Consider the following 17115-nt stretch of genomic DNA (forward strand, 5'->3'; position numbering starts at 1 on the left):
AAATAATTTGTCACCTTATATCTAGCTGTGACACTCTGTACCTTTCCCAGACCTGAAGAAGAGCTGTGTTTTAACTCTCTCGTTCACCCCAGAAGTTGATCCAACAAAAGATATAATCTCACCCACCTTGTGTCTCTAGTATCCTGGCATGAACACAGCTACAACACTGCAAACAATGGTGTAATGATTGTTTTTGTGTTTGATATTTACATGGCAAATTTTTGCAAACCTATTAAAACTTCCTAAATTATCAGTTAAAGAAAAAGAGCCCCTTCATCCTCATATTCTTCCAGTACAGTGTGAGGTCAGTTATAGGAAATGCCTGTCCAGTGAAATTTCTTCAATATTGTAGTTGAGAAAGAAGAAAGATTACATCCTTAATGCTAACAACGAGGAGTCCTTGTGGCACCTTCTGATGAAGTGGGTTTTAGCCCACAAAAGCTTATGCCCAAATAAATGTGTTAGTCTCTATGGTTCCACAAGGACTCCTCATTGGTTTTGCTGATACAGACTAACATGGCTACTACTCTGGTATGTTGTATTACTCTGAGCAGTTTTCAGTGTTTAACCAGTTTTGCTATGGCCAGGGAGAGGGGGATTCTAACCTGGTGGGAAAAAGCTGTTTGTCTATTAATGGAGTTTCTGAATGTCTGTCTAATGTCTCAGAAGTGAATCTGGAATTAGATCAAGCACAGAAAGATCTCATTGGTCAGGAAAATGTTTCTCAGCAGCAGATTAAAGTGGATGGTCAGGTTGAAGCCCTAACTGAGGAAGGAAAGGGTAGATTTTTGGTGGGTAATGGATTGTTGGTTAGTACAGCTTGTAAAAGTGAAACCTGTCATCTTTAGTACTGTATGCTGCTGTTTTCTGCCTCTGGTTTTCAAGTAAATTGAAAAAGGGTAGTAGTGCCCTCTGGTGGGAAAAGATAATAGAAACAGAAAGGATACAAAACTAAACCGAGAAACAGTGCTCCTACCTGGCTATATCTACATCAGCGGGTCAGAACATACCTCACTTGAACGAGACTGTGCCCTAATTATATATTTGGAATGTATTAAAGTGACAAAGTAATGACTTCAGAGAGAGATGCAGTGTTCTCTTCATCTCCCCTGTAATGTTAGAATCCTCCGATTCCTTGTTAACTCCTCCAGGATGTCAGAGGGAATTAGGGGCAGGATGGGGGCGTGTCCTGATGGAAACCTTGGAATCACCAGACTTGGAGAACATTTAGGCTAAGGTTTACATTTAATTGGTGGCAAATCAGATCAAAGTGACACCTCATGAAAGGAGAGTGCTGGACTGTATTTGGAGCTGGATAAGAATGTCACTTGCTTGCAATTGCCTCAGCTGTTTTTGCTTCTAATCCTCCATGGCAAATGCATTGCTGCCAGTTGTGCATTCCGTTGAAATTGGTACATCAGGTGTACTTGTTGTGCCCGGCAGTCCAGCAAGTTTATTCCAGTGAGAGTGCCTAATACTCCCTGACTGGTGCCTGGCAACTAATGACATCTTGTACTCACTATGTTAGGCAGCACACCAGGTGCTTTGCACTGGATATACTGGCTGTGTATAGCTACATTGTGGATTTAATGCTAGCTAACTCCTTGCACTGAAATGCTGGTTTAGTAATGTATTGAAACTAAAATTCAGTGTGTGCCGTTACCTGCTTGATATTTTTATCAATATATCTGAGTTTTTCTCCCAAATGAAGACTTGAGTCCCATTTTAGAGCCAGTATGGAAATCGAGTTGGCTTTGCTATTGTTTTTTTTAAGTGACTTGGTCAGAGGCAAACCTGTGATACCTGTATTGTTAACAGGAAGCAAACAGTGGGGGATGTACTGAAGGGACTGCATCTCTAGTGTGTGTAGTCTCCCACTTCCTGTGCCTCAAGGTTAAGTTTCTCTTAGTCTTGTATATAACAGAATTAACAGTGGAGAGGAGAGAATTTTGTAAAAAGATGCTCTCCAAAACTGGGGGCTGCAGATCTCATTCAGAAAGGATGTGGCAGGGTGGATCAGAGGAGTGGGAAGTTGTCATCTCAGACCTCAAAGTGCCCAGTGGTATTTAAAATCACTGTCTCTGCTCTGACTTGTATTTAAAACAAGTTCTGGCTAAGTGCTATTTCCACAGCCACAAGGAACCATGTGTAATGGCCAACCACCAAGGATTCTCTTTTGACATCAACCAAACAGACCTTTTCCTATAACTCCCCTGGAAGTAGAGAATAACACTAAAAATTATCTTGCTCCGAGCAGCCCAAGAGGGCGCCTGTGTTAATGGAAATCCTTTCTGAGCAAAAACATGAGACCTGCTCTGAATTCTAATGCAGAGAGTTTGAATGGACAGTTTTTTACGTACATTTTTTCCCCATTCCTTCCATGCATGCCCGCTACCTATGTAGAACTTGAAGCGTGTGGCTGAAGTGTGGATGGATGAATACGCAGAGCACATTTACCAGCGTAGACCTGAGTACCGGCATCTCTCCGCGGGGGATGTGACTGCTCAGAAGGAACTTCGCAACAATCTCAACTGCAAGAGTTTCAAATGGTTCATGAGTGAGGTAGCTTGGGATTTGCCAAAATTCTACCCACCAGTGGAGCCCCCAGCTGCTGCCTGGGGAGAGGTGAGTTCATTTAAGGAACTGCTAGGGTTGACAAGCCAGAAAGATCTACCAGGCCATTTTGGATTGTAAATAATAGAGCTAATCATGAGCCCTGATACCTATTAGCTCCATTCCTACGAACAGACATTACGTCCTTATTCATAAAGATTCTGTGCGGAGTGCGTCAGATCAGAATTCCTGTATGCTTCATTGTACTGGCCTGCTCAGGAACAAAGCAGACCTCTTGGCTGGCAGTTTCCATTAGCACATGATCATGAAAAATTGTATGCTGGCTTGTTCTGTAAGCTTTCAATTAGTGCACCATGTTTTAGGGGAAGCAGCATAATCCAGTGGATAGAACATGGGATTGGGGAAGTAAGAATCAAAATAGAAATAAAACCCAGATGTCCTGTGAGACCTTGGGCCAGGCAGTTAGCTTCACTGCACCTCATCTTTGCCATCTGTAAAAATAAGGGTGGTACCGCTCCTCATTGTAAAGTGTCTAGCCTAGGGATAAGAAGCCCATACATTTTAAGGCTTGTTCCCCCGAATTATTGTTAAATACAGGGGGGCCCCAGGATATGTCTCCCCCTTATCTGTCATTTTGCATATCCGTCGCTTCACCTTTTGCGTGGCTTTTCTTTGGGTGCTTCCCTGGCATTCAGAAGGCACGGAGAGGGAAGGGACGGAGGTGGAGGGGAGGAGGCAAGAAAAAGCAGGGCAGGCCGTTATTTCTTATGGGGGAAAATTCCCTAGTATCAGTCGCCCTTTTCAGGAATGCAACTGCCAACGTATACCAGGGACCCCCTGTAACAACAGGCTCTGCCATCCTCTAGTGTATGTTTTCTCTTAAGCTAAATGCAGGGCACTTACAGCAGATTACTGTGCTATATACGGTCATCCCTATTTTGACTTAAAAACTGTGTGTGCCTCTTTCCAGCTGTAGCAATGTCAGCTCAATTGTATAATAATGTGAGACATTGAACCTTTGTACTAAAACTACCGTTTGAGCTGCCTCTTAGCTGTCACTTGGACAAAAGTGTAACATAATTAACAATTTAATATTGCAGATCCGTAATATGGGAACTGGTCTGTGTGCAGATATGAAACACGGAACTCTGGGCTCCCCACTCAGGCTGGAAACCTGTGCGAAAGGCAGAGGAGAGGCGGCTTGGAACAACGTACAGGTAATCGAGTCTTCCTCATAACACATTTGTTTTTAGAAGGATCATGGTGAGGACAAGCATCATTAAAAATAAACACTTTTGCGATCATCCAAATTAAGACCTACAAATATCACAATGGCTTCACCTCTCTGGGTAATGAGGCACAGTGCTGTGCAACGTGAGTGAAATGTGGTCTGTGACCTAAGTACCAAATGTACTGATGCTGTTCCTAGTAGACTGCAATTGTTAGTGTAAAAGCAACTGGAGCCTGGAAGGCTCCTTGTGGAGCTTTTACCTTTTAGTCTTTTGAAGGGTTGGGGTGAACAGAAGAGAATAACAAAGGGAAAGAATATACCAAAACAATAAAAGAAACAGGTAACAAGGCAACTGTGATATGTGACAAAGTGAATATTAACTTCAAAGCATCTGTTGAAAGAAATGAGAGAGGGGAACACTATGCATATTGATGAACCTGCAAGCACATTCAATAACACTTACTATCATTCCTCTGACAGGAAGCAAATGCATGATTAACATCCCAACCATTGCTGGGGAGAGGGATAGCCCAGCCAGGTTAATCGATCCACTCTCCTGATGCATTAGGTGCAAGAAATGACAGCTTTATTGTAACGGGGGGCGGGGGGAGTATTAGTCTTAAAATGTAGCAGCCGAGTTGAGGAAAGATCAAGAACACAACATATCTATTATGGAGCAATACATAACTCCTCAGGGAAATGGATTTGGTATTAGAAGATAAAGGTCTGTTGCATATCAATTTTGATGCAGGAAAACTGAAAATTAAACCAATTTACTGTGCGATTCAGTCCAAAAAGACAAGACTCCAACACAGGAGATTGGCCCAGGTTTAAAAACCTGTATATTAAGGACTGCAAAATACAGTGGGGTGAGAAACTGCTTCATCTGGTTGCTGCCAGTCTAATAAGGTTGAGAGTTTAGACTGCATGCTTATATTTTATTTCTTTTGGTAATGAACTGACTTTTTGCCTATCACTTAAAATCTACCTTTTATAGTCAGTACACCTCTACCTCGATATAACACTGTCCTTGGGAGCCAAAAAATCTTATCACGTTATAGGTGAAACTGCATTATATCGAACTTGCTTTGATCCACTGGAGCGTGCAGCCCCCCCCCCGGAACACTGCTTTACCGCGTTATATCCAAATTCATGTTATACTGGGTCACGTTATATCGGGGTGGAGGTGTACATTTGTTTGTTTATCTTTACCAGTGAGTTTGTATGAAGTGTGATAAAGCTGCTCATGTTTTCAAAGGCTGGTGTATGTTCACTTTCCATTGTTGAACTGGTGAACCAATTAATAAATTTGCAATGCTTATCTTGAGCAGTGCAAGACGGTATATTCCTGGGGTACAGTGCTGGGAGATTTGGTTTTGGTGCCTTTCTCTGGGTGATTCATGAGTGGCTCTGGGAGCATTCATGCAATCTAGCTGGGTGTGGGGCTCCCACAGTCCCAGGCTGCACCGTGGTGGATTCCATCACACCCATCTAGTGTCCCAACACCGGCCATTGGAGATATTTGCTGCTAGCAGTTGCAAATTGGCTGTGTGCGATTGTAGACAGTTTTATCATGCCATCCCTTCCATAAATTTACCACGCTGAGTCTTGAAGCCTCTGTACCCTCCCACTGGATTGCTCATGCTGCTTCTAGGGAGCCCCATGTGGTCTGGGGAACACAGGGCTTGATCTTAGATTCCCTGATGCTCTGTGCAGGCTACCATGGCAGATCACAGAACCATTATTAACAGGGGTGTCTTGTAGCTCTTTGCTGATTCTACCCTCTGCACTGTCAAGCGTTCTAATCAGTGAGTTAGTTATTAGTGTAATACTCCCACTGAGATATCCACATACCAAACTGAGGAGCCACCAGACAGTGGAAGTGGCTTGTTTCTAAAAGATTTCTTGACTTGCCATCTCGAAAAGTGCTGTCCAGCTGAGCAGTGCTACGCCCTGTGGGGAAACAGAAGAATTTCAGCTCTTCAGTGTGGATGGCTTCTCTTCATTCACTCTCCTTCATCCCATTCTAAGAGGGTCGTGTTTGTCCTGGCAGGTATTCACCTTCAGCTGGAGGGAAGATATCCGTCCTGGGGACCCTCAGCACACAAAGAAGTTCTGTTTCGATGCCATTTCCCACAGCAGCCCTGTGACCCTCTATGACTGTCACGGAATGAAGGGGAATCAGCTGTGGAGATACAGGAAAGTGAGTGCGTTTACTTAATGATGTGTCACATCATTCCATGAACACCTGAGATTTCTTGTAATAACATGACTCATGTGGTGTTCGCATGTGATTCATGTAGCTGTGGCAAGAGAATTTATAGGAATCCATTGTCATTTAGCATTAATAAAAGCAGCATGGGCAAGATGGGGTAGGCATATCTTTTTTTCACCTACGTGAATGGAAAAGGATTTCTTGAGGAGCTCATGAGTAAGAAGAGGGTATAAAAACCACTAGGAGACAGCAAAAGCATCCTGCTTCTCACGTTTGTTCTGCAGAGCCTGCCCAAGGTCCTGTTAGTGTTGGCACAAGAGCCACATTTCATTAATGGCACAAGCAGCATCACTCCAGTGACTTCCGTGAAACTGCATCTGCTTGTACCAGCTCTGCATCTGGTTCAGTGTGGGCTTGTACACGAGTCCAGTACTTGGATATATGAGAGGCAGCGTAAGACCAGCTTCTGTTCTTGCCTGATTGCAGATTGGTTTCAGTCAGGCTGCCATCAGTCCTGCCCCGCTTGCTCACAGACATGCAAGGCTCCTAGTCTCCCCTTAACATGCCCTTATTAGATGGAGCTGGCTCCCTTCATCTCCTTTTAGAAATGGGAAGGAACAGCATTAAGTGTCATGCCAACAAGAGAGAGCGAGCGAGGAGACCCTCTGTTAAACCAGCTGCAGTTTCCACCCACAGCTCTCTGGCTGTGCAGTAATGCCATACCTGCAATGCACAACCTGGTCACAAAGGTGTACTAGGGCTTGTCAGGTTGATGTTTTAATAATGTGGATGCTCCTGCCTTGAGCAGATGTGACTTATTAATTCTCTACAAGCAATGTTTGTGTAGCAACAGGTGAAGAGGTTTTTATTTAGAATGCGCATTTCCCACACACACACTCCAAATCTGTAATGCCCAGTGTGACTGGAGGGTAAACAGTGGAACGTGAGCCTGCAGGCTGAAGAATCTAGCTTTAGTTTGCTTTTGCTTTGCCTGGCAGATGTTGGAAGGGTTGGATTGGGTACCAGTGGCAAGGAGAGGAAATGTAGACAAACACAGCCAGACCCATGCCATGCTAGCATTTCAAGTGTGCAGGCAGGGCTCCCCAGGAAATGTTGATTTCTGAACCAGTTCCAGCACTCACTGATGCAGATGTGATACATTCTGCTCATCCAGAAGCACTGAGAGAGGCAGACAGCAAAAGTAACAGTAGCGTTTGCTGTAGAAGTGGGGGATGTCATGGTCTCCCCAGGGAAGTGTTGGAACCTCACTCATTGAGGATTTAAAAACAGACTGCACAAAGCACTATAAAAGGGGAGGAACAGTCCTACATTGGAAGGGGAATGGACTGTTTCTTAATTTGTGGACTACCATAAATAACTGGTTAGAGCACCATGTACAAGTAAGAAACTTTCTGTCCTGAAGAGCTTACAGTTCATTAGATGTTAGGTGAGAGACGTAAGTCCTTTCCATTTCTAGCTCATGATTCAATGAGTTGTCTGCAACCAACAGCAAGGGTGAAAAAAGTAAGCAATGGGTAATGTATCTAGGAGGGCGAGACCAAATGACATGCACACCCTTCCATTTAAAGGTTTGTATCTAGATGCTATAGGGCAGCAAATGGCTAAAATGGGCTCAGCCTTGTTTCCTCAGTGGGACTTTCCCTTCCCCGTAGACCCCCAGAATGTTCCTCAATCAAGCAAATTGATTTTGAATTTCTCTTCCTCAGGACAAGACTCTTTACCACCCAGTAAGCGGTAGCTGTATGGACTGCAGCGAGAGTGACCGAAAGATCTTTATGAATACCTGCAATCCCTCTTCTCCAACACAGCAATGGATATTTGAACACACAAACTCAACCGTCTTGGAAAAATTTAACAGAAATCTTGATCTTTAAAGACTGCAAATATATATATTTTACAGTTATAGTTTTTACCGGGGAGGGTTACAAAAGAAAGTAAAAGATTTTTTTTAAACAAACAAGGTAAAAGGGAGAATCTCAGGAGAGGGTGTGACCAGCTGGCCAGTCTTTATTTTGAAGATGCTGCATCTTTCTCTTTTTGGGGATGATGGAATTCCATGAGGCTTTACCCGAGTCACTTGCCTGTCAAGATGGCATCAGAAACTCTATTTTTAAAGGATTGTGAACCTGGTTCAACCTCCATTTAGATCACGTGTGGTACTGTCCCAGATGCTAAAGCATTCCCAAATAGTCACTTTACCTCCCAGAATCTATCCAAGTAAAACCTGCACTCAAAATTACCGTGCAAAGTCAACATAACAGCACCTGACAAATACACTGACTTCCAGTGCATCTAAACTTAAAATGCAATAGAAAAATTAAGTGTATGTTTCTCTTCTGTGCACCAAACCAAAATATGCTTAAAGCATCTTTGCCTCATAATGCCTTCCAAAGGAATAGATCTCTTAACAGAAAACAGTTTGAGTGAACTAAGGGCAGCTGAGACTAATGCTTCAGTGAGAACAAGTCACTGGTAGAAAAAACCCAATTTCAGGTCCATGCACCTTGCTCTTAGCTACCCATCGTTGGGTCTCTTCAATATGAAGGAATAGAAAAAAGGTTTTCCAGTAACATGACAGCCTGCAGCTAAAATAATTGTGGTGACTCTCGCCACAGGTTCTTCGATGGCTAATATCACAATGCACAGTCACTCATAGTATAGAGTGGCCTTAGGATAGAAACATTCCAAGGATCCTCGCCATAAAATCTACTGCATGGGAAAATCTCCAGTTTCCCTCTAGAGACCTGGGACCAAATACACTCTTAGCATGAGCAGCTGCAATGCCACTGAAGTTGATGGATTTGAGACTGCTACCCAGGGTTTAATTTGGTCTGTGGTCTTCTGTGGCCAGCAGGCCATCTGTCTGAGGTAACCTCAGGGTAAGCCTGTGCACAAGGCCATTATGCTCTCACAAATGACTGCATAGTTATCCTTCTGCTAAGATGCTGCATAAATCTACCAAACTAACCATTTTCCTATCATCACCAGCTGCTTGGCTTGTCCACCTATCCTTATAGGCACTCTACATGTGGCCAGCTCTGGGACTGTGAAGCATGCAGCAGCGTGAGGGGCTGAAGTGACCAAAGCACTGTCTTGGGAAGAGCAGGCTGCTCTCGGGGTCTCCTAAGCAGCACAGTAATGGATCTCTGCTCCTGCAGTGGCATGAAGCACCACACTTCAGGCATCTTCCCTGCTGTGTAGCTCCTAAGTTTCACAAGAGAGCTTTGCTCTGATCAGGTTCAAGAGGCCAATGTGACAGCTGCCTTGTGTTCCAGGCCTCCCCTTGCTCACCGCAAGACAGTAGTTCAGCCTCTGCTGCTGCCTGCTCTCTGCACATCCAGTGCTTATCAGGTGACTTTGTCATCTCCTAATGATGGTGCAGAATTTGATGCGGCTTTGCCGCATAAATCAGTGGGCTTGCTGCATGGCGTGCCGAATCTCAAAAGTAGTAAACCCAGACTTGACTTCTGTGATGTTGCTCGTTGCAGCATTGTTGCAAATGATTCACATAGTCCTTTGAAGTCGAGCATTGCTTCATTTAGAGGGGTGGGAGGACAGAGACTTGAGTGCCCTTTGGGATAGTCCATATTTTTTCTGTGATCCCTACGTGATGCCAGCATACCACAGCAAGAGGAGTTGTACAAACTAGACCAATGCTACACTGGGTTAACATTCTTTGATTAAAATATAATTTTATATGTTCTAAATATCTGTAACATGTTTCTCATTAGCAGCACTTTTTAATACCATGGGGAGAAGCGCCAGTTTCCAGTACTTGGCAAGTCGCTGTCAGATGTTTTCCTTAAGTTATTAATGCTCTCATTAGTCTGGCTGTACTGACTGTGGCTCACTAAATGGCCTGATGAGATGTCTTTTATGAATGTTTTAATATCTGTGGAACAAGACACTGTACGTGAAGAGCACTAGTTTATTATAATTGGAACACAAGGTCGGTACATGATCTGTTGATCATTCCACTGCAGCTAGCAGTGCTGTCACGTTAATGCCTGCATTTTAGTTTTCCACTTCATTAGGGGATCAGCTTCTGTTTAAAATACATGACTTTCTCTGTACTTGGGCTCACCTTGTGAGTAAAGTTTTGGACACTTTTAGCTGTCCAGCATGTTGGACACAAGCTTCTGAGATGATTGGTAATGGGTAGGGAGCCTTTGATATCTAGGTCAGTGATTTGACTTTGGCTCAAGGGCAGTTGTTTGGCAACATGCACCAAAACACTAGGTGATCTTAATGCAGTTCCTACTTGACAGATATTGGTCACAGAACCACTCTCACAACCGCTACCACTGCTGCCCAGCTCAGCACAGAGGCCAAGAATTGAATGGCCAGGAATGCTTTAATCTCGTTTAAGGGTGGTCTCTCCAGCTCAGTTGAAGTGCTGTCAATCTGGTTCATTTCACAAAGTTATGGATTTCAAAACATGAATGTCCCATGAATTCAGTGTGCCTATGTCTGATTGTGTCAGTGGTGTTCCTTGAGCTGCTATTTTACTTACATTAATTAGACATTTCAATGCCCCAGAGGCTTTGCTGACTAATGGGAAGTATTACCATAGTCGGCCACCTACTGATTGAGAAATATAATTTCTATTTCTCAGTCTTCATCTTTAATTGAGCTTTTGCTGAGCAATCAGGCTAATTATTCCAATTATGTTTAGTTAGTTGTTATAAGCAAAAATCACCAAAGCATGAATCCATAAACAAATCCTCACATTTGCATGCAAGTCAAGATCAGGTCTCAAATGCGATCGGTTACCTAATGGAAAACGCATGCTTTTCACATCCAGATACAGTAGTTTTCAAAACTGTAATTTAAAAAAAAATCTCTGCCCCTGGCTTCATTAAATTCTCTAGTTTGTGGCAAGACTGCATATAAGAATCCTGAAGTCCAGTGGGTTGCTGTGTGGTGTGTTCACATACATTTCAATACCCAAAATGCGCTTGCGTCTCTTGCCTATTTCATAGTGGTGTTAATGTCTGACCTCTGTGAGCAAACTACCTGGGTGCAGGGAGTTTTCCTGTAGGCTTTAGCAACAATCCCTCCCTCCCTCCCCCCCCCCCCCCCCAGTGGAATGTTGTGTGAGGTTTAATGAAAGGGGAATACAGCATCGTTAAAATAAAGATGTGCCTTTTTAAATGCAAGTGTACAGCAAATGCCTAAACTTGAACCATTTCCTAGTGCCTTGCTGGACAAGAGTGAAGCGGACTGGGGAGCAGATGTACAAGAGTTTGATGCAGTGTGCAATTAACATTCTGGTGTGTTTTTTTTGTTTTTAAATGTCTGACTTTAAGTACAAATTTTAGGATAACAGAAGGTAGATGCAGGGGCTCCGGGGTTTCTGTGTTAAGAGTATCCATTAATGGCTGTACTTTTCTTCACAGTCAGTATGAAGTCTGGAGATGGAAGCCTCATTCTTCTTCGAGTGATGGTCCCTGTTGTATCCACTGAGGGTTACGCTTGGGACATAGAGTAGGAGCTCAACTGACGTTAGACCAGAGAATTTCTTGGGCTGGTTGCTGTATGTTTAATCCCTCATAAAGGCACGTATAATATCTGTTTAATCAAGGGAACAGCATCCAGGAGTTCACAATTCATACTCAATGTATTCAGATACAGAGCTTTTCATAAGTGGTTCCAACAGCATATCAGAATCTAAGTGAAAGGATAATGTGGTAACTTCCATAAACTCAACACCATGGATCAGTGGGGAGCAAATCTGTAATACAGAAGTAGCAAGAAAGCAATTCCTCAGCCACTGTTCTTAACGTTCTGTGGTAGTTTATACCTATGTAAGGCCAGTTCAGCAGGTTTCCCCCTTGCCTCGCTGGAAGTCTGTAGTGGTAATACTGGAAGTTTAATGAGCACTGAGGTTTCACAAGTAACTGGTTATTGGTACTAACAGTGGATCTCGGTGCTCCTGTAGCTACCAACGTATCGTTATGGTAATTGCACACCCTTTTAGGAGTGAGGACAATCACATAAGAACCATGTGAAAAGTCAGACTGCATCACTGGGTGAAAGGGGGCCAGTTTTCATTTACATCTTTCTTTTGAGATATGAGCAGGATGTTGAAATGTTGTGGTTGGGGTGTGTGGACAGCTTGCTGCAGCCAGCCAGTAATACATGGTATCAAATAAAACTGTCAAGACTAAGAGATCTAGAACAGTCAATGGCTGTAGGATTGGCTTTCAAACATGCGTGTCATGCCACACTTTCATTCTACCTGGATGCTACATTCTCATAAGCAGATAAGTAATGAAATACACAAGCCACATTTCAGAGTTAACAGCCCACACCAAATGGGCCATTAAGCGCCCAAGCCAGTCACTACCTGACATAAAAACCAGCGAACCGGTTGTCATTTCCACTACAAAAGGATTGTTTAGCATCAAGTGTTCTTAATGTTTTGTATTTTGTTTCATTTTAACCAGATGAATATTGTGGAAAGCGAGTTGGCAAAACACTGTTAACCAACAATGAATAGCTTGAAGCTAATTTCTGTGATATCCAGTGTATTTTTAAAAATAAAATAAGCTCCTGTTTTTTTACAGGGGAGGCAGTGTGGGCTAGTGGGTAAGGCACTGGACTGGGAGTCGGAGACCTGGGTTCTATCCCCAGCTCTTCTGCTGACCTGCTGTTTGACTTTTGGCTTCCCCTGTGCTACGTTTTCCTCATCTGTAAAATGTGGGTAATGTATACCTTTGGTAAAGTGCTTTGATAACTACAGATGAAAAGCATTATGTAAGAACAACTTAATGTTGTAAGATACATTACAGTTCTTCACAGACAAAGCTTTGAATCAAATACCACATTTCCTTAGGGAAATAGGGTAGTCAGTCAGGTATTGGAAAGTTGAGAGATGAAGATTCCCACCAGCATGGGAATAACGAAGTCATTTTACTGATTAACCAGTCAGATTGCCCTATCTAAATGTCACCCACACTAACTGAACTCACACTCCACTAGTTCCTTTGTAGTGGGATCCATGTATAAAACTAGACAATGACAGATTTATGAAAATCGTAATAAGACCTTTGTCCAGGTTTTTCTGTGACTCTGCCTTTGCTAGTTGAGTAGGCTCTTCCTCTATTCACTTTGTGTTCTGAGCTTTCCTGATGCTTCTGTATTACCCAGAAGGCTTCAATGACTCCAACAGATGTGTGGTTTTTCATTGGAAGCCACTGGGAGCCATGCAGGCCTTTAAAACTGCTCATTCTGTGTTAGGAAGGAAGCTCTGATCCCAATTAGCAAGCAGGCAAATGTGAACTTGGCTTACAAAAATGACATAGAAACTAATCAGTTCAACAGACTAAAACATTAGCCCTTAAAATAACAGTAACAAATAGCTCTAGCTTTTTTAGGATGGGAACCCCAAGTTATCAGTGATAAGGTCTGAGTTGATTCACTCCTTGTACTGCGTGCATTTTAACTTATTTACTTTAAAACTAGATGGGATGGTGCCTCGTAAACCAGTGTATATTTATTTCTGGGCACATTAGGACCCCACTCCTAATATCTGGGGACGGTAAAGGATGTTTAGCACTTTATGTAGTAGCTTTCATAAACTGGAGTCAATCAGAGATAATGCATAGTGTTTTTAAAAGTTGAATGGACTTCCTTTTATAATTAAAATAAATTTTTAATGTTTTTCTGAAGATCTGTGTATGCAGAAATTACTCTCCCTTTTTTTTTTTCTGCAACAATTGCTTTCCCGTCCCCCCTACTTCTTATGAGAACAAAATAATTATCCTGGTTCGGGACTTACCTGGAGCATAGCTACTTTCCCATCACCCCACGTGCTTCCTTCATTGTGCACTCCAGTCCTGTTCTACTGGGATAGTCACTTTAAGCTGCCCTCCTGCAGAGCAACATTGGAGTTCAGTCTGCCCCACACGCATGGACCCACTGCCACGCTATAGGCTCGCTCTCCATTGACAAGTGCTACATGTCTCTTAGGCTAGCAAACTTTCCTGGTAATTGAGGGGTGCTAATTTTGGAGTACTTTAAAAATGGGTTTCGAATGCTGCATGCTGTAGAGTTCCACAAAGGAAACTGAATGGGATGCTGTCATGGTTAGAAGGTGAACTGTGCTTTAGACTCTCTTGCAACCACCATTCCAGCACACCCCTCGGATGACAGACTTAGCTTCCTTCCTTCAAGGTGGAACCCCATGGTTCACCCACTCTCACACTGGACCTCTGGTTTCCCAGCCATGTTAACATAATAGACTTTACTATATTTGGCACCTGCGAGAAACTTCCCTCTCGGACATGTGGCCAGCAGCTGATTAAAGTGACACAAAACAGTTCTAAAAAGAAAAGTGGTGTGTGTTCACCCAAAGGTATGGAGCCATCAAAGGAGAGGGTTAAAACAAACGCCTGCACATCTGGCCTGACATAAACTTCACGCTTTCCTTGCTAGTTCAGGAAGCTTCTGCTTAACCCAGATACCCCTACCTGTGGGCTGAGATGCCAACTGTCCTCCTGCGTTCATTGTCTCTCTCCTGAATCATCTCCCTACCAGCGGCTGCTGCCAACTCACTCCTGCTCCCTTCCTCTCTAGACAAAGGTTTTTAACTACTTAGGGCTGGTCTACACTACGGGGGAAAATCGATTTTAGATATGCAACTTCAGCTACGTGAATAACGTAGCTGAAGTCGAACATCTAAAATCGATTTACTCACCCGTCCTCACCACGCAGGATCGATGTCCGCGGCTCACCATGTCGATTCCGGAACTCTGTTGGGGTTGGCGGAGTTCCGGAATCAATATAAGCGCGCTCAGGGATCGATATATCGCATCTAGATGAGACACGATATATCGATCCCCGAGCAATCGATTTTAACCCGCCGATACGGCGGGTAGTCTAGACATGGCCTCAATGTCCTTTTGATTTTAGGCCCCAGCCCTGGAAAATATGCCTTGCCTGGAACCAGGCAGGGGGGAGTTCCCAATTAATAGCCCACTCATTTTTCTCTTAAGGACCTTTGGTATTATCTCTGGAGATCAATTATCTCTAGACATTTTGTTTCCTACTTGCTCTTTCTAACAGCCTCCTTTTATTTAACTCTATGCAGGCAGACAGAATAAAATCAAGCAAGTAAGCTGAGGTACATATAATACAGATATCTTCCCTCACTCTCCTCAGATGCAAATACTCCCAAAAAGAGGGATTAAGTTTTTCAAAGGGATAGCAGACAACATGCGAGAGATACTACCTGGATAAGTAAACAGCCCCCTTTCTATGCTGAATAGGTCTCCGGATGTAGGCACACTGGCCCTCAGGCGGGTGCATGGAATAATCTACACGTAGGACGTGTCTGCCAAAGGCATTGACTTAGTAAAAAGGCTTTAAGCCTACCCAACCCCCAGCTTTCTCCCTATTGGAAGCACATCAAAATGTCTCAATCGAGCATGCTCGCCACTCATCAGAACTGTGTTTTGAGGGAGCCCGACCTAAACGGAACATACATGCTCTAATCTCAGGGCAAGCAAAGAACCTACCAGAACAAACTAGCTAAACTGCATTAAATGGCCAGGAATTTTACCCTTTCGGGATTATTCCACAGCCTTGGTCTGGAAGAGGAGAGCTTTCTCCAGGGTTAGCAGGAGGCTAAGGGTACAAAGCACCTGTCTTGCTCTGATGTCCATTTTTTTTCTCACTTGTGCAGGTGGAGGAGGGTGGTATATTTTCCCCAACTCATTTGATACAAATGAGTCAGGGGACTCTTATGCCTAACGTTCACTTTTAAAACACATGGCATGGAAAATATCTTCCCTGGCTTCTTTAACTGTTGGTACGGAGATCAGAACCCTGAGCTCTGCTTAGGCTTGCCAGTTCATAGCCAAAATACCTCTGGACTTGCTGCATTAGTTATGAATGTAAAAAAAAAAATTGCTTGAGCCCTGGCACTTAACTGCTTGAGCCCAGGTCTCTTCCATTACAAATTAAACACTGCCTGAGCTATCCTTGCCATAGAAGACTAAAAAGGCCACCACTGACGCGCACACACACACAAACTTAGATGACTGCAAATTACTTTAGTACCTTGTGCAGAACATAGGCCACAGAGACAGATCCATAGCTGATAAAATTCCAGATGCACAATTTCCAAAGTAGGGATCTGTCCAGCAATACAATCAAACGGATGCATTACTCTGACAAGTTTCATGGAAAGTTAACTGGGATACTGACTGAACGCAGCAATTCTGGATTTTTACTCCAGTTCCTTATCCACACAGATGTAGGTAGCCAACGTTAGGCTCTTTGCTCTTTTTCAGATTGAGGTTATCAGTTGTACTGGTCACCAACATTTAATATGGATAGAAAAACCCTGGCTAAAAATCCAGCAACAGGTTAAGTGAGTTCCCTGATTTGAGGCCAAACCACTTCCTGCTCATTAGATGCTCTATCAGCCACCGCAGTCATCTGCCTAGTATATTATCTTATGCAAGCTTTCTCCACCAAGAAGCCTGCTTCATCTGCTGATGTGTTGAAAAGGCGTTGGACTGTGTGGAGTGGGCCTGCAAATTGGTAATGCTGACTAAAGTATGACTAATGCTGATGGATTTAGAAATGGACTAATATTCTGTAGAAATCTCCCACTTCATACTTGTGGCTCAAACTGACTTTAGGCCTGGCACTTTTCAGATGAAGGTTTCAAGACTGAATTTTTTTCATAAATTGGGTTTTTCCTGTTGAATACTTTTCCCAAACCACTGTCAACAATTTGTGAAAATGCCAGTGGAGGAATTTGCTTTCAAAATTGAACAAGATCCTCTGGAGCCAACCAATGGGACTCTTTTGGGTCAAATGAGAGACCTTTTTCCAAAAAATAGCACTTGGCCAAAGACTTACTCTCCTTCCTGTACCCCCTGCTAAAACAATGTCATACAGCCAGAATACAAGGTAAATGATGGGTTCTAGTACACCAGTGTATTTCTTCACTACTGAAGTCAGTTGGTGGTGGTGCTGGCGGGGTGTATATATTTTGACACTCATTTGAGACCTGCATTATGCACTGTTGGCCTCACAATCAGTGGGTAAGACGCCTGTC

The 17115-nt window shown here is 43.3% G+C and overlaps 1 protein-coding gene across 1 annotated transcript in view; it reads left to right on the forward strand.

Moving 5' to 3' along the window:
- The window catches only part of GALNT10 (polypeptide N-acetylgalactosaminyltransferase 10), a 133455-nt gene extending 119741 nt beyond the window's left edge, over positions 1 to 13714 (forward strand). Inside the window, exons 9-12 of the mRNA XM_075068191.1 lie at positions 2404 to 2625; positions 3675 to 3791; positions 5859 to 6008; positions 7748 to 13714. Coding sequence (XP_074924292.1) covers positions 2404 to 2625; positions 3675 to 3791; positions 5859 to 6008; positions 7748 to 7915 — 657 coding nt within the window. The 3' untranslated portion in view covers positions 7916 to 13714. The remainder of the gene's footprint in view (positions 1 to 2403; positions 2626 to 3674; positions 3792 to 5858; positions 6009 to 7747) is intronic.
- Positions 13715 to 17115: the final 3401 nt, after the last annotated feature.

This window comes from Chelonoidis abingdonii, chromosome 7, assembly GCF_003597395.2.
Source record: "Chelonoidis abingdonii isolate Lonesome George chromosome 7, CheloAbing_2.0, whole genome shotgun sequence".
In the NCBI taxonomy this organism is placed as follows: Eukaryota; Metazoa; Chordata; order Testudines; family Testudinidae; genus Chelonoidis; species Chelonoidis abingdonii.